The sequence below is a fragment of the Rhea americana genome, unplaced genomic scaffold (genome assembly GCF_003343005.1).
Source record: "Rhea americana isolate MKP2758 unplaced genomic scaffold, rheAme1 scaffold_12, whole genome shotgun sequence".
Taxonomy (NCBI): Eukaryota; Metazoa; Chordata; class Aves; order Rheiformes; family Rheidae; genus Rhea; species Rhea americana.
Window position 1 is genome coordinate 2,516,314 of NW_028185261.1, and position 22,450 is coordinate 2,538,763.

Genomic DNA, 22,450 nt, shown 5'->3' on the forward strand with positions numbered 1-22,450 from the left:
AAAATCTCATACAGAGCAAACAAACACCACTGTTRATTTAACAACAACCTCTACAATTCCTATAAACAATGCTGTATCCAATGCGTATTCACTTTTGAAGCTTATTTAATTATTATGCTTATCTCTACATGGAAATRGATATTTTGCTCCTATGCCAGCAAAAATAAAGACCAGTCTAATATCTCAGACTAATTCTGCACACTAAATCCTTTGCACCTAATACCCACCTGGGTAAACTAGTGTTGCTAGATGAAAATACCTTTCTTTCTATGTGCTCTGCTTCTAGAGAATGCAACTTAGCAGAATCAAAGAGAACCTAGTGCAGTTGTAGGCAGTGGCAGAGAAAGTTAGTTACCTAAATATTGTACGAACGCAGTCACGCTTACTAAATTCTTCTAAATGAGCCTATACAGGTAGAAAACCCAGCATTTTCATTAACTGTATTTATTTCTTTGGAATCAGAACAGAAGGTACATTTACGTGTTTCAAAACACCAGTGCGATAAAACAGAAATTTAAGAGAGAGTTTTACGGTCATTAATAATACAAGTATACTTACAGCAAAGGAGATAAAAGAATGATTTAAAATGGATTTTTTTTCCTTACTGTGTTGTGCTCTTCATAATTTCCTATGACATTATTATTCAGCTGAAAGGAGTTTCAGGGAGTTTTAATGAATAAAGAGCCCTAACGTCCCAGGTCAAATTAAATCCTTGCTAATAATAGGGGCAAAGCTTCCTTTGACCTCACTGGTTTTAGAATTTTACYCATAGATCAAAATTCAGACTCACTGTGGAAATCCTACTGACCTCTTATAAAACCCATAAAACAAAAAAGAAGCTTCAAATAAATGTAAGATATCTTATAATTCTTACAGTTGATATGCTAATTTTTGCAATTAAAAGTCAGAAAAAATGGTTCTTATTCATAGATATATAAATTCTAAGAAACTGATAAAGTTACTCACAGATACAAACAGAAAAAGCAAATTTTATAAAATTCCTGAAGTAAAGGGGAGAAGGAAGAACATAAATAAAATAATATACAAAAATATAGTTGTTATAAACATTAAAACAAAATGATTTACAAAAATGTCTGTTTACACATTAGATTGGAAGCCTTGTTAATTTTTTTTTAAAAAATCAATGATCTCTATACAATAAAAATGTCTTTACTTTCAATAAAAAGAGCTAATATAGCTTTCAAAATTTTACAGTAGGACAACATATTGCATAATTATTCGCATTACTACATATATACAATTCTTTAGGCAACATATAGCAATGGAAATCAGAAAATTAATGTGCGGCGTTTAGAATGTGTAGTCTAGCAACACCAGGTTAAAATATCCAACAGATTAAAGCATATCACTGTAGTTACAAACAGATAAGTGTCTCAAAATACATTTATGTGACTATAATGCATTGCCTTAGTATTTAATCTGAGAAGGTTAATAGAATCTTTAACAYTGCAACATTAGGGATCTTCAGCTGGTACAAATCAATGAAATTCCAGTGATGTCAGAAGGTTTACATTGACTTATACCGATTAAGAATCTAACCAAATATACTTAAAGCTGTATTTTAAATGCCACATATTAAGCAAATGTAAAGATAATGCGAAATACCTATTTTTTAAAAAATGTACATAATCATAGAAAAAGAACTCGGAAAAATTATAGCCACTTTGCAAATTGTATATTTTAGAGGCATATTATCATATGTAGTAATATATCAAAGAGAAATGGATGTTCCTGTGGTTATTCAATGCTCAGTTTGAATGCCATTCCCAAATGAGCTTTTTATGCATATAAAAAGTCTATGAACTAAAAAGTTAACGTTGCATGTTAAGAAGACCTTTTGCTTCACAGTAATCTCATTATCCATTGATTGCACTAAATAAAAAAATCTTATTTAATAATATGCAGGAAAAACTGTTATAAATTGTTTCTTTTACTAATGTCTACGATCAGAGGTTTCAATGTGCATGAATAACACTACTTCCACTGAACCTTAAATCTCATGATTTCTCCCAGGCAATTAAAAGCTTGGATAACGTACAGCTTGTGAGTGAGACTAAATAAACAATTTGATTCTTCYGTTTTTTGTAGGTATTGATAGCATTAGAAAAAATTTATGCATTTACTGGCAAGGGAACACAAAATGTATGACTGTGCTTAACAACGCAAGATGAATATGATTCTTAATGCCTGAAGGATCCTATAGAACATTATTCTATGGCTCATATTACCTGAGAAATTGTAGGTCTCCAATACACTCGTAGTCTGGACAGATTGCAACTTTCTAAGGACAAAAAATTACATTTCTCATCTCAGTGGAACATATTAACTTTTCAATCATTTCTCTGCAGAGCTGTTCTGGGAAACCTTTTAACAAAATCTATAACCTAATTTAGGTTTATCATTGCRATCTGAAGATTTAATTCTTACAGTTCAGTTGGATTAGAGGAACAGAACCACTTTTAATTGTTTACACTAGGAACATAGTCCAATCATTTCATAAACTGGCAAACTGGACAGGAACATAAACTTTATAAAATTAGATTTKTGTAAAAAACCTAATTAATTAATAAATTAATTAGATTAAAAAAATTTGGTATGATTTACTCAGAATGACATAAAGTTAAATTATTTAGCATTCACAATAATTTTTACTTACAAATTAGACTGCCAAATCATAGAATACACATGTAATCTAAAATGTCAGATAACATGAAAAAGAACTACATTTAGGTAACCTACTGACTAAAAATTATATTTAGCAATAAAAGAGAAACTCGAAAGAATATTGTATTAGATAATTTAGTTTAGCATGTTCAATTTTAAACTTAACAAGTAATTTATTTTTATATGGATTTTGCTTTTACATATGAAGTCACATATACAAACAGTTCTAGCACTAAAGGCAACATTATGTTAGAAAATGATTACATTTGATCATTATTAGTCTTTTATTTTAAGTAGCTTACACTATATTGAAAAGCAATTACAGTATATAATAAATAACTGTGCAGTGCCTTAAAACTGCTTAACAGCTTAAAATAGAATAATTTAAAGTGAAGGAAAAACTTAAAATCCAAAGCTGTTGGAGCATTTTGTTGGAAAAATGTGGACATCTAAGTTAATAGATGGGATTTTTCAATGAACATTAAAACCGAAAATTTGAAATTTGTAATTTTTAATCTCCTGCTAGATAAAAATGTATGGCTATGAAAACATGTAATGATAACTGTCCTACATAGTTTCTTTTTTTGAAGTACACTGTTGTATAACTAAGACATGAGAATCTAGGGAAAATGTGTACACTGACTTTTGCAGAAGAGCATAGAAGTATAAAAGCTAGCTTAAGGGAGATAAGATATAAGGCTAACTAGCATGCACCTTTTGCTGCTGTTGCTTTGTGGAGTCCAGTGCCTGAGCAACGTGGCTTAGAGCCAACTTGGCACCTGTATATTACAGGAGGTAGCGGAGTCATATAGATTAAATCAGCATACTCCTAAAATTAAAAAAAAAATAGGATGAAGTAACTTAAACTATATTTTCCATATACCAGATTAAAAAAGGGGGGGGGGCAGTTACTTGAAATTATAAACCAGAAAAAAAATGTCCTCTTTATGGCATTATACACATAGATGCTCAGCAACATCCTGCTCCATGCCACAGTCTCAAGCAGGGGTTCCAAGAGGCTTTCTATAACCAGACCACTCAGCTGCTGTTATCTTTTTTGCTTATTAACATAGTTTAGCCCTTTATAATGGCATGACAAGGAAAACCTAGAAACCTTGAGCATCTAACTTTGTGATCATAATTGACATGTCGCTTGTTACAGATTTAATGCAATACTATACTAAAACTTGTAACACTGATACAGTCAAGTTCTAAGGTTATAGATGCAGAAAATAATATCCAGACATACACTGTTAAGGATATAATATTACTTGTTAAATGGATAATGTATGTATCTATTAATATGCAATGTATTTTAATAATCTTCAAAAATACCATTCTTTCAATACAACGCTGTATGATTTCATTATAACATATAAACGATGAAAAGAAGTCAGTAATTTCAGAGCTGGCTTACCTTTTATTATAGAGGGCCTATTGCTTTCACTAAAGGTCATGCTGCAAATTATTAGCTTCACTCACATGACTATTTCATGTTAAGTCAAAGAGATGGTTCTATTTCAGAACCATTTCTATATATATTTTGGACCATCAGAGTTGTGGGCCTGATATACCTCAAATTAAGTCAAATGAGAAGATTCACTAGCTAAAATTGGATGAGTTTTGATAACAGTAAAAAGGCTGCAGAGGTAGAGAGGATTCTCTGAAATACAGTTAGAAGTAGTAGTAGTATGTTATTATTTATTTCTATTCTATATTATTCTTTTTATACCAAAATACTGCAGGAAATAGAGTGAAATGAGGTAAGAATTTGAATCAAACCGTAGTGGGATTAAAAGTTCCACATCTGAAGTTCTTCCCAACCTCCCCTTCATGCTTACACATTCTTGCTATTTCCATGCACAAGTGCCAAGGATCTTCACTCTGACAGATTTGTCTCCCATTGAGGTAAATGTAAGATATATGTCAATCAAAGACAGCCTGTAAGTATTCAGCTGACTCTTTTGAGCAGACTTCCATGTTAAGGTAAGCAGTCTACTGCACACCATCTCCTGGGGGACGGAGAGGCTACAGCGTCTACCACCTAGATGAGTACAGAATTCGAACTTGCTCAAACTTAAGTATAAACGCGGGTTTCAGAGCAAAATAGACAAGACACCCTGTGAGTGGACATGCAAAATGGAGGCGTGCAAAAAAGGAAAAGAGCTGGAGGCTTGGTGGAAATAAGGCCTTCCCTGTGCTGCATGGTTTCACTACAAGGTAGCTGAACGTTCCCTTTTAAGTCAAATTGTCTCTGATTTTTTTCTTCGTTTTCTCCATCATTTATGTTATTTTTGTTACATAGTCTTTTTGTGGTTTAATATAAAAGGGTTTAGCTCAAACAGTCAGCAGTTTGTGCACATACTCCAAGGAGGTAAAATTTGTCATGGTGACATCAAACTGCTAACACAAACAGATCTATTATCCTTTCTCTCTTGCTCGGTAAGACAGCTGCCCTCAAGGTATTAGCCTCTGAGCCTCTGTGATAAATCACTGAAGTATACGAAACCTGATTATCCGAATACAGCTGGAGTAGAGGATGTTATTCAAATGTGCAACAACATGGAAGAACATCCATGAGGCTTACAATTAAAGATTTTTGATATAATTAAGTAATTAACAAAAATTTATTGCAAGAGATAGTTTGTCACTAGATTTACAGTTTCAGAGAACAGAGTACAAAACATAGTGCATTAGCTTTGTCTAAACATTAAATAGGTGCAAATACACAAAGATAAAAAACAAAAAGTGAATACTTTACAACATAAGTTACAGACTATAAATATATTTTACATACATTATACATATTCTAGGACATGATTTGCACTTATATATATATATAGTTCATAGTAGTATCAGACTATTCAGTGCTTTAATTATAGTATAGGTCTGAATTTTACATGAATATTTGCATCATTATACTTACAGTAAATCCTTCCAAATGAATGAGAATTTTGAACCTGTTTATTTCACAGAACTGTTCTGCAGAGCTGAGGAGACTGCAGAAATAGCAAGTCTGTTTATCTGAAGATGCCTTTTTCCCATTGCTGCTGCTAGAAATCTGTCCTAAAAGAGTGGCTGCAGTGGAATGACAGCTGGATGCGGTGAGAGCAGCGAAGGAAACGCCGTGTGCGGCAGCGGGGGAAAGGTCAGGTGCGCTGGATGGAGGACTGAAGTCGGAATCAGCGGCAAATGCGCCGGAGCAACGAAAGTTGCATGGCCTCCTGGACAAAGTCTAGGTCCCACCGACAGATGAGGTAAAGGTGTTCTGGAAAGAGCGGGGACCTGCGAGAGGAGCTGCTGGTGGGGCTGAAGCACCTTGAACGTACTTGCCGCGGCTGCTGTTGCAGCCGCGTGCTGCTGTAGGACAGTGTGATGGATAGTGGTAACCGAGGTAGAACACAGCGGCTGCTGCAAAGGTAAGGGCAAAGGAGAACTCGGGGGCTGGAYCGCCGTGGGAGGAAAGGTAAATTTCACTTTGTTAGCCAGCATATTTTGCTGCATGATCTGCTGATATGCTTCAGACTGGAGGTTTTTGAATTTCTCATGATTATCTGGAGGAAATATCAATGCCTGATCTGGCAGTGTAAAGGGGGCAATTAACTGCTCGGTCGTTAAAAAGGTATGACTGTTTAGATGTGCTTCTTTGAATGGCAAAGGTGGTGGGCTRTTAAAAATGCCAGAATTACACCGGACCCATTCACTGGCCACCTCATTAATTTTCTCGTGTGGTACAGACTCAGCCAATTCATACTGGCAAAGAAGCGATTTAGGAAAAACTTGCTCCAAATTTCTGTTGCTGATGGGCACTTTATAAGGAGCTTGATTTTCACAACTGTTTATATTTTCATTTTTCTTTTCATCTTCCAGAATGTCCTCTGTGGATGCAGTCACCGGAACACCATGCTCAGGAACAGAAGCAGCCGAATGCGTGACAGCTTCCGAAAGCGTACTCACAGGGTTCTCCACTGCTGAATGCTCTGCCAGTTTCTCTTYTTCCAGCAAACGTGAACCATCAGTTTGTAGACATGACTTGTTTTCCACTGGCTGCATTGTTTCATCTGTATTTTTTCCCTGAACAACTTTGGGATCAGTATTAGTTTGCTCTACATTGTCTTGAATCAACAGTTCTCCCAAAATACTTAATGCAGAATTTGTAGAATTTTCTTCCAAAGGTCTGGAGGTCTCACTTCTTGCATCCTTGTCAATAAATACATGATGTATTCTAGTTTTCCTCCTCCTGCGTCTCCCTTTTGCCTTGTGATGTGCAGCTATAGTAYTCGCTTGCCTTAAATATTCTTCTGCTAAAAATGTCTGTCTGCACAAAGTTTCATCTGATGAACAGGAATAGGTACGCTGCCTTCGTTTTCCATGGAATTTTTCAGGTTCATCTGTCAGAAAGTTGTAACCTCTCTTTATGGACTGATTTTGGTTCAGACTCTTCTCCTCACTGCAACGTCCTGAACACTTACGCTCTGGGCTACAGCTTGATCTTCCGACTTTCCAACTGCAAATTGCTCTAGAGTACATTAAGTTATGTCTTCTAGAATTCAGAGCCAGTTGTTTTGATTGTCTCCGAGAGCTTGCTTTACTCCTCCTGTGGTTAGAATCGGTGCTGCGGATACTATCTTTTGTACTCCAAATCTCACATGAGCCTCTGTCCCCATATACACGAGCTGATGTAGCTATAGCTCTTTTATGACTTTTGTTTTCAAAGCCAAGTTTTTGATATGACTGTTGTAGCTCACCTGTAGGTAACCAGATAGTCCCTGCACTACATCTGCACTTCTCTGGATTATTCTGAAGATGTTGATGTTTATTTTCTTCTRCGTAACTAATTTCCTGTTCAGGCACTGAGGAAATCTTCATTTCTGCTTTTGCTGTTTCCCAACAATGATGATGATGACAGCAATGACACAGTTTTCTTCTCCTTTTCCGTTTTCTATTTTTGCAAAGCCATTTTACATGGCTTTCTTTGATACGGACTTTATTATGTTTCTCATCTGTCACAGTGTTTTGTCGTAAATGATTTTTAAAAATGTGACGCTTTTCTATTTTTCTAAACCTGAATGACTCATCTAAGCACATTTTATCTTGATTTTTTGCAAGATCACAATTTCTGATGAGGGAAACATCATTTATAAGAGGTATTGTATAGTCGCATACACTTTTATTCACTTGTGTTTCATAATCACCACATTTTGAAGTGGATTTATTTGTAAAATCTAAGACTAGGCTATGGTTGGATTCAGTTCTGTCTTGAGAGTGAGGTATGTTTGGCTGATGCTTGGGCTTGTCTTGACTGTCGCTTGCTTTTGATGACTTGAAGTCAAAATATAAAGGATTACAACTATAAGAAATTGATGGGTCTGTATTTGTGTAGATCAACATTTCCGATGGCCACTGAAGTATATTTGATCCATATTTGCTAAGAACAGGAACAAATGGTTCACAGGGTCTCTTGCGTGTGTCTGATTTGCTTTGTGGAGTTTTATTATCTTCTTCATAATTTGATGAAATTAATGCATCAGCCCCAAGTTGTTTTATTTCAATTTCAATTGTGGATGAATCACTGTTCTTGTCTTTATCATTTTCCCCTGTAATATCTTGCAGAGATAAAGAATCCTCCRTAGCAGTCTGAGCAAGAGATCCATTTCCCAGYGTTTCATAACTGTTACATACTAASGGCAACACATGATTACTGGCCGCACCTGTAGACAGTGTTTGATCTGGTAAATCTGATGTACTTATATCAGTATTGTAGTTATCCAAATCAGAAGAGACAGGTTTTTTTGTATGAGAAACATCAGGAATGAATACAGGACTCTCCACCATTCCATTTTTGTTACTGGCTGGTTGTTTTGACTCCTGATTTTCAGGAGCTTCCTCTGTCTCAGTGTATTTTTCCACCAGTGGGTAAGAACAGTTATGTTTCTCCTCAGGGCACAGAACTATTTCTGCCGATGGAGACTGAGGATTACAAGTTCCWGGAACAAATCTACTTTTTCTGCTAAACCCACGCTCGATAGCTGTTTCATCATTATATTCATAGAAAACAGCAGCTGAAGACTCCAGTTTGACCACTGCTTTCTTAGGGAAAGCAAAAGAGAACCCAACTTTATGTCCTTGAGCTCCTTGAACTTGATCTCCAAATTTATTAGTGTCAGATTTATTACTACCTGCATTTTCAGCAGTGGAAGAAATAACAGAAGGAACATCTTTAGAATTCTGTGCACTGTTTGTTAATGTGCAGTTGAAATCTTGTATATTAGCAGAGTCTATGGCAGCACTTTGCGGGATATCATGGAAATTATCACGCACAGTTACTGTAGTGGATTTGAACATGGGGCCACTTCCAGGAGCACTAGAAAGGAAAATAAAACTCAGCATAAGTACACTTCAAAGAAATGCAGATACTAGTACTGTATTCCTGCTAGAGAAACTTGGTGTTACGTTGGTAGCTAAAAATTTAAGGAAACGAAGACTCTATAGAGTCTTTTGGGAATATTAAAAATTCATTATGTTTTAGTAAGATCAGTTGGACTAGTTAAAAGAAGAGAGTAAACATTGTACCTGGAATTCCTTCACGTGAGGTTATGAGGTTTTAGGATGCTAATATTCTTATAAGGTAGTTCATTTTTCCTAGCCATACAAGCTGGCCTAAGAAAAGGCTATCTTTCTCTAGAAATCTTACTTCTCCCTATAGACCATCATGGTTTCAACACTATTACTACAAATAGCAGAGGTTTAAATTTCCTTTGGGCCACAAAATATATTAAAACAGAGAATATATTAAAAAATCTCATGGATCACCTCCCTCTTAGTCATAATCCTAGTGACTGCTTCTCCACCTACAGGCAATCACCCCATCARTTCCCTTCTTATTTGTGTTCACAAACGTAAATGTATCAATCTCAGCAACTTCTTTCATGGAAAAATACTTTCAGGAAAGTAGTTCAGCTGATAGTAGTGCAGTAAGTGATTCATCCTTCTTGAGAAAAAATTAATCACTCTACTTCTGCTCTTCAWTTCATGTCCTCTTCCCATCTGTTCTATTTGACTTAATAGGAAGGAAGGAGAAGAGCAAAAATTGTTTAAACTGCCAGCTTTCCAGGATCCACAAAAACCACGCAACATTAGGAGTAAGAAAACTTCCTATGTTACCAAAAAAAATGTTTTATTGTTTCAACCACATTTTCTATATTTCATAGTGCACAATAATATTGAATGACAGGTCATAGGGAAACCTTGCAAGTGTAGTTTAGGGCAGAGAAATGCTGAGTTAAAGAACGATGAATTTAATCTAGTGGGTCCAGAAATTAAGGTAGAGATTTTGTGAGAAAGGACTTCCTCATGAGAAGTCCTGCATTTTCCAGTTCTGCATAAATTGAAAATATAAAAGAAAACCTTTCTCTAACAAAATAAAATGTTGWCTTCTTCTATAAACCCAACTTAAAAAATGATAGTTAAAAAAAAAAATGTGTCTGCTTATATCACATATCTAAGGACCTAAATTAGTAGTAGAAAGCAATTATGAAAGAGAAATAAAACTCAGAGGCAACTTCTCCTCCAGAAGGACATTTACAAAAAAGCAAAAAGAAAACCAACAATATTTATGTTTCACTAATGTCAAAAAAGAAAAACAATACATCATTCCTGAAATTTACCAAAGTCAGATTTTGAAGGACATTTCGGGGAATAATACTGAAAGCTGAGAACATAAAAAATCACAATCCTCAATTATTAAATTTGGATGTGTGTTGCTCATGTCAAATGGACAAGATTCATGTCATATATCCACTTGGTTAGAGAGACTTCGTTTCCGTATGTTGCCCAGCATACAAATTATGGATGCTACCGCTGAAACAGAAATACAGGTCTTACAGTCTCACCTCTCTGCTAGTTAATCTGGTGGATGAAAAGGTTTGCTTTTGAGCATCTACTTTTCTGATCATCTGAGCACCTACATTTTTCTTCCATGAGATTCCACTGTGAAAAGCGAACCCAGTACAAATACTCTCAGTAACTTGTAAGTGTATCAGATTTTAGTAAGAATACGGTCACATCTTAACATTAACTTCATTGGTATACCTAGAGTCAATAGTAAAATGCATGACTAGTGAGGAGTTACTCTTGCAATTAGAAGTAAACACTCTGTTGAGCAGGAAAAAGGAGCACTTATCTTTTAATATAAAGCATCCAGTCACTGAAATTTAAAACTAGATTTCTGCATGCTTTCCCAGGCAAGCCATTTCCAGATGAAATCACAGAGATCTGTTACATCCTAGAAAGACGGACTGTATTCCTCACCTCATCAATGAAGTAGTGTCAGCCTTCAAATGCATGACCTAGTTCACTTAGCTTTCAACCAGTGTGCCTGGTTTTATGAAATATATATGAAACAATCTTTTTCTTAAACTAAAAATACATGTCATTTTAGCTTCACTGAAAAACTAACGTTAAACATTTATTTCTTCACATAGTGTCAATGAAATTACTGTATCCATACTGCTTCAAAAATGCGATAAAAATGTGTGCTCAGCTCCAGCTGAGGATTCTAACAGCCAAGTGTCCCAGAGCACCAGCTAACAGTTCAGGGATTATCTTAAAGTATTTTTTACATTTCAGTAGCTATTCACTTACCAGGCTGTCTCTTTCCTTAGCTCAGCTAACTTGTGCAAACGTTGAAGGGCTTTTTCCTGTTTTCTTTCATCTTTTCTTGACTTAGAAGCTACGTTTCGAGCAAACTCCCTCTGTTTCAGCTCCTTGAGTCTCTGTGAGAAATAATCACACACAAGAACGGACTGATAAACATTTATAATCAGAGTTCTTTTCTTGCATTTCTCATAATAAGAGCTGTTTTCCAACTTAAACAAAGTGATTTATTCAATAAATTTACACATTTCAAATGAATTACCAAAATTTACCATAGAGGTAACCTAGATGATTTTTACTGCAGCTTTGTGATTAATACAGATCTGTCTCAGCAGGACGAGAACCACGTTCATCCAGAATTCTGGTCGTGACTGTTAGCCTCCATTCCCTCTTTTCCCGTAAACATTCCACAGATGTTCTCTTTGACATAGTAATAAATAATAATAATGCTCCTTAAGCAAAGGAGCCTATGTATGCATACAACCACCAAGAGTCTAGTTCTCAAACAACTTCACTCTTCTAGTCTTCATATAACATTTTATGCCTTTACACGTGGCAGAACTATTCACTAATGATAACTAACTTCAATAGTTTAATGCCTGTTGGTTTTTTTGTTTGCTTCCATGGATCAGTATGCAAATAATTAGCAGGCAGTCATATGGTATTTAAACATGATTCCCTCATATATTTTGCTCTCTTTATGAATCAGCTCAAAACACGTAGGTCCTAGGAAGTACAGAGTTCAACAAATAGTTTACAATGAAAAATTAAATGGGATTCCTAGAACTAAATGCCTCRTTTGCCACTGTCCTGCATCATTACTATGATACACTGTACTGCCACTTAGAATACGAGGAGCACAAATCAAAGTCTTTTTCAAAGYAACTTCACAAAGTATTGAGCAATGGGAGGTCTGGTCCTAATTCTCTAGTCTTACAATGGGATCCTGCAAGAGGGTCACTTGCGCTCATGGGGAAGCTAGATTATTTTATTCAACCTAAATATAAAACTAAGGCCAAAGCAAAATCATTCCACCTACTTAGACAGAATTCAGCTGGGAATCATTTCACCATTTAATCATGTTGAACTGAGGAATGTAAGTCCAGGTGAAGARACCTTATTAGCTCGCATACCTTATGCATCAGTAAAACTATACATGAGAGCAATACATGAGGAACAAATTCACATCYTTGCATCTCACTCAAAGGAATCCAACTCAGGTGTCTTGTCTTCATGCTTGCAGCAGAAGATGCATTATACAAATTAAACAAATCCTAAATTGATTTCCAAAGGGAAGCCATTTCTAGTATCTTCACCTTTGTCCCCTTGCTTTCCCCATTTATCACATTAGGCAGTTCTTTTTAGAATGCCACTTTTCAAAAAGCTCAGGTAGAGTCTCCTAAATCTTTCCTTGCATTATAAAAGGAATCACAATGCCTAATTCACAAACACAGATCCTGCTTTCGGAGCTAGGTGCCAAAATACCTTTGTGCCTTTGTGGATCAAAGCCTCTCTAAAGCCAAGACATTATTGCATTAAGTGCACTTCATACATCGTCTTTACAAGTCCTCTACTACCCACAAAATTGTGGGTTTTTTAAAAACTCAAGATTATGCACTTGTAACAGTAGTACTTCAAATTAACAGGTCTTAAAAACATGGAGAAGACATTAATTAATAAACATGCTCAGGCTAGTGAAAACATGTAAAGACTGAAGAGCGAAACATAGCRTACCTGAATACTATGCTAACAAGTGATAAAATGAGAAAAAAGCMAAAGGAACTACGTTACAAAACCAGCCTCAAATAAAACATTTGATAGTTTAAAACATATAATTTCATGTTAACAGAACTGACCCTGAAGAACAAAGGGTCAGATAATATCACTGGAAACCAGTGAGRTTTTAACAAAGCTTATGAAGCTGAAGGGGAAATCTTAGCAAGCACCAGGACTGATTCAAGCTCTCTCAGTAGCATTAATATCCTACACAAAAAACATTCTACCCACAACAAAAGCACCAGCTAAGGACTGCTTATTCGGAGATGCTCTCACAACCTCTACCTGCAAAAAGCTTATCTCACTAGTCTAGGAACAACTTTGATACAGTCACAAAATCTGTAATGGCAGGCATCAGAAAGATGTTTATCAGGGGATTTCAGCACTGTGCAGTTCAGATATTAGTATGCTAATTTGCTTTTGACCTTGGATTCATGATTAAATTATGTGGAATTTTAATGTTGTGGACAATATGCAGATCATACCATAAATTTATTTTCTGGTCAAGATAGGTATAAAATTACAAATCTTAATAGCCATGACATCAAATTTTGCTTCTTTCTTGTCTTTTTATTTTACCTAAAATCASGAAAAATGACAGTATTCCCAGCAGTCATTGAATCATCTCTCCCAAGTTTACACAATTATTARCTTTTAAARTCAGCTCACTGAAATAAAACTTCTTTTTCTTGCCCCCCTAACTATAAAATATTCTGTAAACCTCAGCCCAAATAACAKGAAGAGTTTGCTAYAGATCTCATATCAGGCATGTTTCCTTCCTTCAAACAACACTGGAATCTATCAAAACTCTGAGAATGTAATTTAAGCTCCAGCTTCTGAACCAAACCTAGTTGAGAGGGGAAAATTGCAAACAAGGGTTTGCTAATTCTATCTCAGGTGGAATGTCCTTTTCAGAACCAAAAAAAGTTTGATGATCACATACAYGTAGAGCTCAAAAAGACTGTATCCTATAAAAACAAGAAAAACCCTACTCTTCTGTTGAGAACTACCTTGTGATAGCTTTGGCTGCCACAAGGATACAGACCTTCTTGTCTCATTATGATTACAGAAATGTGGAAGATCATGGATGTGCATGAGCTCCTCTGGTTTGGGSAATCTTTTTTTTCCTCTTGGAATTTTGTTCTGTAGATAACTTCCCTAGTTAGATATTTGATTCTCTACATATTAATAAGCTAATAAGAACAAAACTGACTACAATAAAGATTTCCCTGGCATTCTKGTAGTGTACGAACTATCACAGTAATTAGTGAAAATCACAATTTCACATATCACATGATAATTGATTTGGACTGATAGGTACAACTGTTTTTTTTTTTTTTAAGACCACCATATTGCAAGCTGTAATCTTATTTAAGTGCGTTTCTGGAAAGTAAACACACTACAGAATGTGCATAATATACATATCTGAGTAGAAAARGAAATGAAAGTAGCAAAAAATTAATTTGCTAGATTAATTTTGCATTTGACAGTAATGACACTGATATACAAGCCTCCTACARAATCACGGATGTTAATAAATGCCTTAAAAAAAAAAGATGGAGCTAAAAACTATTAGAAGACTATTTTAATAAATTATAATTTTGATTAATGTATCACGATTATGATACTCAGGAAAGAAAAACATTCCTTCAAAAATTTTTTGTCAAATGCACATTTACTGAGCTTTTTTTACTAAAAGGCAATGTCGATGTGAAATTTATTTTAAAAGAAATTAAATAGTTCTGCCTTTTAAAGCTGTATATATTATAAAACATATTTTTGATTGGATTCAATGCTGTTTTTAAAAATCTGATTACTGATTTACATAGGGATTAGCTCTTGGTGATTATTCGAGATAATTCCCCTTTCTCTGATTAATAATATGACTGCTCTCTATAACTTCATTAGCTGAGAWGGGTTGTTGTTTCTTTATATGAATTATGGTATGACAAACAGTGACAACATGCTCATTACATAAATACTTGTGATGCCAGACTGTATTAGTATCCTGTTTCAAAGAGGTAAATAACTGAACAGAGCAGACTTCTCATAAATGGGGAATGAAATGTGCCTTTTAAAAGAAAGTATTACTTAGTAAGATATAAAATATACCTTACTTTCATTCAGTCTTTGGGGATTTGTATGGGTTTATCTTTTACGGTTATGCAGCTGGAGACCCCCTCACTTTACTGAGCACAATACAGCAGCATTTCTTGCATTGTGTCCTGCAATTCTACACATTTTTCACAATCATCTTTCGTATTATTAAAAAAAACCCAGAAAATCGCTCATTTTGTAAAGATTATAGAAACAACTAAAGCAGCAGCGAAATACTAACAGAAAAATTTATATTATTAGTGTTATAAGCAAAAATGAAATGAGAAAAGTTATTTCAAACAAAAGGAGAAACTGCAAGATCTCTCAACGAAGTAATTCAACCACAGAAATATAAAGTAGGCTAAGAAGGAAACTAATAGACAATCATTTTTTTTCACTCTGTATTAAATTAATGCCTATAATATATTTCTGCAATTGAAGAGAAGCTAAGAGGAAAGCTACAAGCAGTCTATAACCACTTAAGGGGAGTTACAAAGCAGATGGAGCCAAACTCTTCTCGATAGGAAAGCTAGGAAAACTTCTTTGCTAGGGTAGTRTGCCACTGGAGCACGTTACCCAGAGGGTCTGCAGCATCTTTAACCTTGCAGATAGTCAAGACTTGGCTCCACAAAGTCTAATGAACAGAAAGCTGGGCTGGATTTGGGCCCTCCAGACGTTCCTTTCAACCAACATTTTTATGATTTTTATTTGATACAATGAATTAYCTCATCTTCTCATTTGATCAGTGGATGAATTACTTTAACACTGATCATTTACTTTGTTTTTTAGACGTCTTCAATAAACCTATTATTTGGTCTATTGCTGGCTTGTGAATAATTTTCAGTTTGTTGCAAATCATATGCTGCTTCCAAATGTCTCTGCCTATGGCTACGTACACCTCACTTTAAGTTATGAAACTTAAACCCTATCTTAAAAATTGAGGGGTCCAGACATTTGCAACAGAACATTTTTTGTGTTCAGATATGAAGACCTTCAGACAAAGAATATTCCTTTGTAAATAATCCTTTTCTTCTTCTATTTCTGCCACAAACTACAGCCATATGCTGCTGATAGTCTTTTAATATTAGAAGAAATCTAAAACTTACAACTATAGATACATGCAGGAATTTAAAATAACAAGTCCTTGGAATCCACACTATCACTGAATACGTGGATTCAGTTGATGTGAAACTGTGCTATTTCCTAGTGCTACCACAAGCATCAGCATCAAACTCYCAGTAGCAAGTGCGATTAAATAACAGGAAGAGAAGGTTGGGAGTGTTTTATGTGTCTGTCATGGGCCAGAAAGGAGGTTGCTAACTAGAAGTTTTATTTGCAAGTAGGCAAACACTTTCACTCTCTGTTTCCGCTCAGTAGGAAATTAGGGAAAAAAGGGGGGACAAAGACAAAGAGGCAGGAATGTTCATTTCCAATAGCTGAATAATTAATACACTTAAACAGAAAAAAATAGTAAGTTTCAAGGAAACTACAGACCTCAGTCTATAGGTGCTATTTCTGATTTTGAGAATGGATTAAATTGTCTATGACTAATAGTGACATTCTGATCTGTTAGTACAACGCAGTATTTCTTCTATCCTTATTGTTTCCCTCAGAAACACATACAACAGCTTAATTATAGAATGCATTTGAAATTTTTTGTGATCAGGGGATGTAAATTAGCATTAATTTTAAAATGAATTGATTCACTGCAAATCTTCACAAATAAAAAGTGGCTTGAACACATTCAAATAATAGATAGTAGTTCAGTTTGTAGTATAGTCTGCACAAAAAGAACTGTTGAACTAGTTCTTATATTCAAATCTTATACACAAAATTTATATTAATTACTATATATATTATGTTATACATCTCAAAATTCACATTGATCCTTTTTACTCTTATAATAATCTACTGTTTACTGAAAGGAACTTCTAGATCTTAACTTAGGACAGGAATAACCTGAGCAAAACTGTTCTGAAATTCTTTTATCAAGAGAAATGATTAGCTTTTGAGTCTACTTCATACTCAGCTATGAAGTATCTCTCCTATTAAATTGTCTTGAGTTCAGCTAGATTTCGCTATGTAAGCTCACAGGAAATATAAATGAAATCTGAGCTTAAAATGAAAAGCAAAAGCAAATAAGAACTTTTCAAAATCACAAACGAAATTAGAACAAGAAATACTTCGGAACACTCATTTAATATACATGAAAGCTAGTAACCTTTGATGAAGATCTTAGTAATTACTATTGATTAGGTCATTGCAAAAGATATGTCATGGAGCAATGGGAGAAAAAATAGACTTTCTCCCTTTACTTGCCAATCCCTTTTAATATCCTTTATAGTATGGTAAGTCTTATGTTTAATTTGACATCATTCTGCTATTTGAATGTCTGTTCCCTTACTGTATGCCCTTTTGSAGGATTCAGATAGCATTGTGGCTTGCACTACAACAAGACCCCAAGGATTTTGGCAAGTAGCAGTCTCTGGAGCATAAATTAARATTTTTGTAGTTTTTGTTTTAAGAYAACTATGTTATCTGGAGCTGTCTAAATGGCCYCAGCTTTGCCTTTGTGCAAAAGCATTGTTTTTAATATGCCAAATTGCTGACTGTTGCATACTGAATATTTCTCCAAGATAGCCAGTAACCATGTGTATAAGAACTGTCTGATCATGTTGCAAGCTTTAAGATATTTTTTTTTGTTAGCTTCAGCAAAAATCAGCAGAGTACTTCATAAATATTATGGCCAAGATAAAAAAAAAAAAAAAAAAAAAAAAAAAAAAAAAAAAAAAAAAAAAAAAAAAAAAAAAAAAAAAAAAAAAAAAAAAAAAGCATAAAAACACAAAATTAGCATCCTGCCTATCAATTTAGTTTAAATAGATAATGATAAGCTCAGCATGCTGAAACACATTTGTACATCTCAAAAGTGATTACACATACTAGCCCACAATTTTAAAGGTATTTAATATAATGACTCTAGGCCTATTTCTGCTTCTCTTTAAGTAAGCAGACACACACCTGCTGCATTCAGGGAGAGTCAACTTTTTAAATGTGGGAATTTTCAGTAACAGTCAAAGGAGCTTCTTCAGTCACAAAGATTAAAGACGAAGTAGATACTTGTCACTTCTTTAAGGATCACTTTACCTTTTCACTCACATCTGCACCATTTAGGATTCTAATTTAAAAAGCATATGCAAGAGATCATTTTCAATCCTGTTAAGAAATGGTTACGTCTAGCACAGAGAGAGGGGCTAAGTTGTGGGCTTGACTCCTCACGTCTCAGAAGTGTAGGGCTGCTTTAAATGTGGGACTGCCYTCCGAGGCAACAGCTTGTCCTTGCTTCTTCTTAATGGCAAGTGGAGTGACTTAATACACAGCATGGACCATTTCAGACATGAAGTGTCATTCACTGGTCCCACAGCATTATCCACTACCCTCCCTTCACTCCACCAGTGAAATTAAGTATTCAGAATATTTCTTCTAAGCATATATAATATTTTCAAGTTCTGACGGTTCTGCTGTGACCAGAATATACATTCATTCAGTCACTGCCTCTTAACATTTTGAGGTGGACACCGGTCACTGAGTGCTATATGCTGATGACTGCTTCATTCCCTGGCTAGTTACAATCTGCCACGCATAACAAGAGCTCCACAACACCCTCTCTAAACACTATCTGTACACTAAGCTGCTGCAAAAATCCATCCTTGAACATCATTCACTTTCCAAAAATCATTTCACAGGCTTCTATAGAGGAACCATCAGAACCTCACTCAGAACTCCTTTTAAAGAAAGGTCACCTCTACTTCTTGGTTGAGAATCACTTAGATAACTTTAGAATCTATTCTCAGATGATAAAGCCACAAAGTGGAATACTGTTTTACACTGTTCTTTTTTCAAATAAGCAAGAAAAACRTGCATAAGCGACTGTATGTTATGTTTATCATTGTGATTATTAAGATGGGTATGGTGGGACATTTTTACAGTGAAGTTGGGCACAAAACTGTCGGATGACTCAGCCTCTAATGCTATCAGAATAGGTCAAAATGATTCATCGCATCTCCAGCACTGAAGTTCTCTATCTCTTGTAGGATCATGCTGCTTCATCTTTTTCCCTTCTCTCTCTCTGCAGTTTCCTGCAAGCACTTCTAGTATTATGCCTGGGGAAATAATTCCATGATGTCCTAGTTGGGTATATCTACCTAATGCACCTAGTCCCATGACTTACTAGTAAGGTACAACTATCGGTTAGCTCCACAGTCCTTGTTAGGACCGAAGTCCTGTTTTCTTATTTTAGTTCCTTTCAAATTATTTTGCATGTTAAAGCTGACTAATCTTTTTATTATTTACTTTTTAAAGCACAAGGCTCTTAAATTTCTCTCTAAGATAAATACTTTTGTTCATGCAGTCATCAATGTTTAAAAAAATGGTAAAGATACTCTGGCTMTTAGGAAAACAATCTGAAGCAGTTATCCTTTCACTTCAAACAAARTATCTTTTCTAAAAACATATTAAAAGTTGCAAGCATAAATTTTTACACTCAGTTTCCTTGTTTCAGCCTCTTTGGTAACTTGACAGTTTAGGAAAGACTGCCATAGGGACTGAAATGAACCAAACAAATCTCAAAATCTTCCAGTCTTTACGATGTGTATAATAACTGAAAATGAGGAATGAATATTTATGGTCAGGTCCACTAAAGGATTTTTTTTTCCATAATCCTTGAAGAATACTCTAATTAGTGATTAGGTTGAAGTAGATACAGGAATTCATTCTCTTTATATGACTCCTTCTGTCAGAGCGAAATCACAATCACATTTTCATATTGGTTACATATTGGACCACTGAGGTGTTCAAAGCCTTTGTTCAGGAACTGCTTCTCAGCAGCAGGGTCTGGTCCTTGCCAGAGACTTTTGTCTCCAGACACTGACAAGCTTGTTCAAATTATATATAAGTTTCACTAATGATACACAGCAAACAGAGAAGAACAGGCCTTTGCAAATGTTGACACATATCTCATCACCTGGACTAACTTACACAGACAAAATTTTAGTTCCACTTTAAGTCAACTTTTAATATTATTCATAGAGAGTCCCATGAGAAAAATACAACATTAAAGAAGTAGAATTATTAAATATTAAGATTGCATATTGTAAAACAAAATTAATCAATAACATTGTTTGACTTACGCTTTCCCTATCAACATTCCAACTGAAGTATGTTGCAAAATAACTTCGATAACATACCAGTGACATTACTGTAATGACATTGGCAGCAAATGGTTACAAGAGCACTGCCTGTATATGTCTAGTTCTAATGCATCATTGTTATTGCAGAATGAACTATTAATAATCCTAGAGCAAGGATACATGTGTGACCAGGTTGTGCTAATAAAATAGTACTGGAAYATTCAGTAAGGCCAAGCTTGAGGCTACTAAAGGAAAACAGGATTTTAAGATGGACTGCTGAAAGTACAAGCATATGAGCACAGCAGAGGCCTTGAAAGTACAAACACAGGATGAAACCAGGGGCCCCAGGGCTATAAACAACTCACCAATGGTCAATGATTGCTTGTTAATATAACTTTGGAAAATGGATAGAAATAGGTTTAGGGATAAAAAGAGAACAAAGCAGTATCTGACACTTCTTTTTTTTAATGTATATAATAAATGTGGCTATAATATGCAACTGTGAACCAAAGAAAGAGCAGATAGTTTGTGTCAGCAAATGTATAAAAGTGACTCCAAACAGATGGTAGAGTGAGGAGGAAGAAACCACCAATATCAACATCATACTCCTCCACATGAAGAACTCATGATGCTGACAACTTATGTTAACCTATCTTTTCTTCTTAAGGAGCACTGGTGGAACACCATAACACCTTAAAGGCTTAAACACTAGAAAGTTTGGGTATTTAGTATTACTGCAATTGGCCTAATATTTTCTTCCTTAGGTTAATAAACTAATGAAAGACTTTAACTAGACTAGTAACAAATTCTTGACTTTGCATGTAAGGTGTGTTTCTTTTATCCACGTAACTGCAAAAGGTGTTTGCTCAGGAACCTGATCTTTGAAAACTAGCTGCTACTTTGGATGAAAGCGACAATCAACACAGCAGATCAAGCTGTCTGTTTTAATATATCCTAGAAGCAACTCAGGGCAATATACTTCTGCCTAAATCAGATTTAAACCTTTCAGGAGACTACCTATCCTTGATTAAGAATCACTAGGAAATTAATAAAAATAATAATTAATTAATAGGATAGAGCTCATTACTGAAAGGAAAAGTACTCAAGTCTCAGCTCACATTCTTAAAGGTAAAGACTTAAGGAAAACTGACAATAGCATATTTTCTTTTTCTTTCCTGTAACAACAGTSATATTTGGATAAAAATGCTTCCACTCTCATCATACAGGTTCTGATTAATGGGTGAAGGACACACCATGAGGAACGCATAAACCARTATCTAGAGCATTAAACTCTGAAATCTAAACTAGTGTATGTTCAAGAAGCACAAGACAAACAAGAAGCACATAAAAAGTTATGTATCTGACATATAAATAACAGGTGCAATTAACTAGGTGGACCTTCTGTATATCTCAACAGAAGATAGATTTAAAATGTCTATAGTCAGTAGGAAGGTATTTTTAGATAAAGCATTGCTGCAGAAAAAGGAAAATAAGAGCAGCAGCTTTACCATTTCAAGGTCAATGTAACTGTGTATTTAGGGGAGTAAAAAAAGTCCTTCAGATTCTGTATAGCAAACACAAAGAAACAAACAAAAGAAATTTTCAACTAAGAACTACAGATGACAGCTATGAAAACTTTGCCCACTTTTCTTACAAACTTCAGAAAAAATCAGCTTATTCTGAGAACTCTCCCATCTCTGCAAACAAACATCTTACTATCCTCAAAGATTGCACAGGAGTAACTATACCACTCCATGATTAACAAATATTTAGGTATCAGTTGCTGCACTTTTACACAAGATTTAGGCTTGAACCAATTGAACCAATTATCTCTGCTGATATTTCATCTGGCAGGAGAATCCTCCAGGTGAATTTCTTTCTCTTTTTGGGGGGGTTCTGATTCACTTTTCTTTTTGTAAATTATACAAATCACATTCTTTCTAGAAAATCTTCGGGGCATTAGTAATGAAGAACAAACAAAAACATTTTCACAAACTTGGGTTCAAATTCTTTTATATGTATCTTTGGGCTTCTATGAAAAACACARAGGC

At 35.0% G+C, this 22,450-nt stretch overlaps 1 protein-coding gene across 1 annotated transcript in view; it reads right to left on the reverse strand.

Moving 5' to 3' along the window:
* Nucleotides 1-5,557: 5,557 nt before the first annotated feature.
* ZNF804A (zinc finger protein 804A) overlaps nucleotides 5,558-22,450 on the reverse strand; it is a 152,566-nt gene continuing 135,673 nt past the window's right edge. The window contains exons 3-4 of the mRNA XM_085320920.1: nucleotides 11,329-11,459; nucleotides 5,558-9,049 (exon numbers count right to left, since the gene is read on the reverse strand). Coding sequence (XP_085177046.1) covers nucleotides 5,752-9,049; nucleotides 11,329-11,459 — 3,429 coding nt within the window. The 3' untranslated portion in view covers nucleotides 5,558-5,751. The remainder of the gene's footprint in view (nucleotides 9,050-11,328; nucleotides 11,460-22,450) is intronic.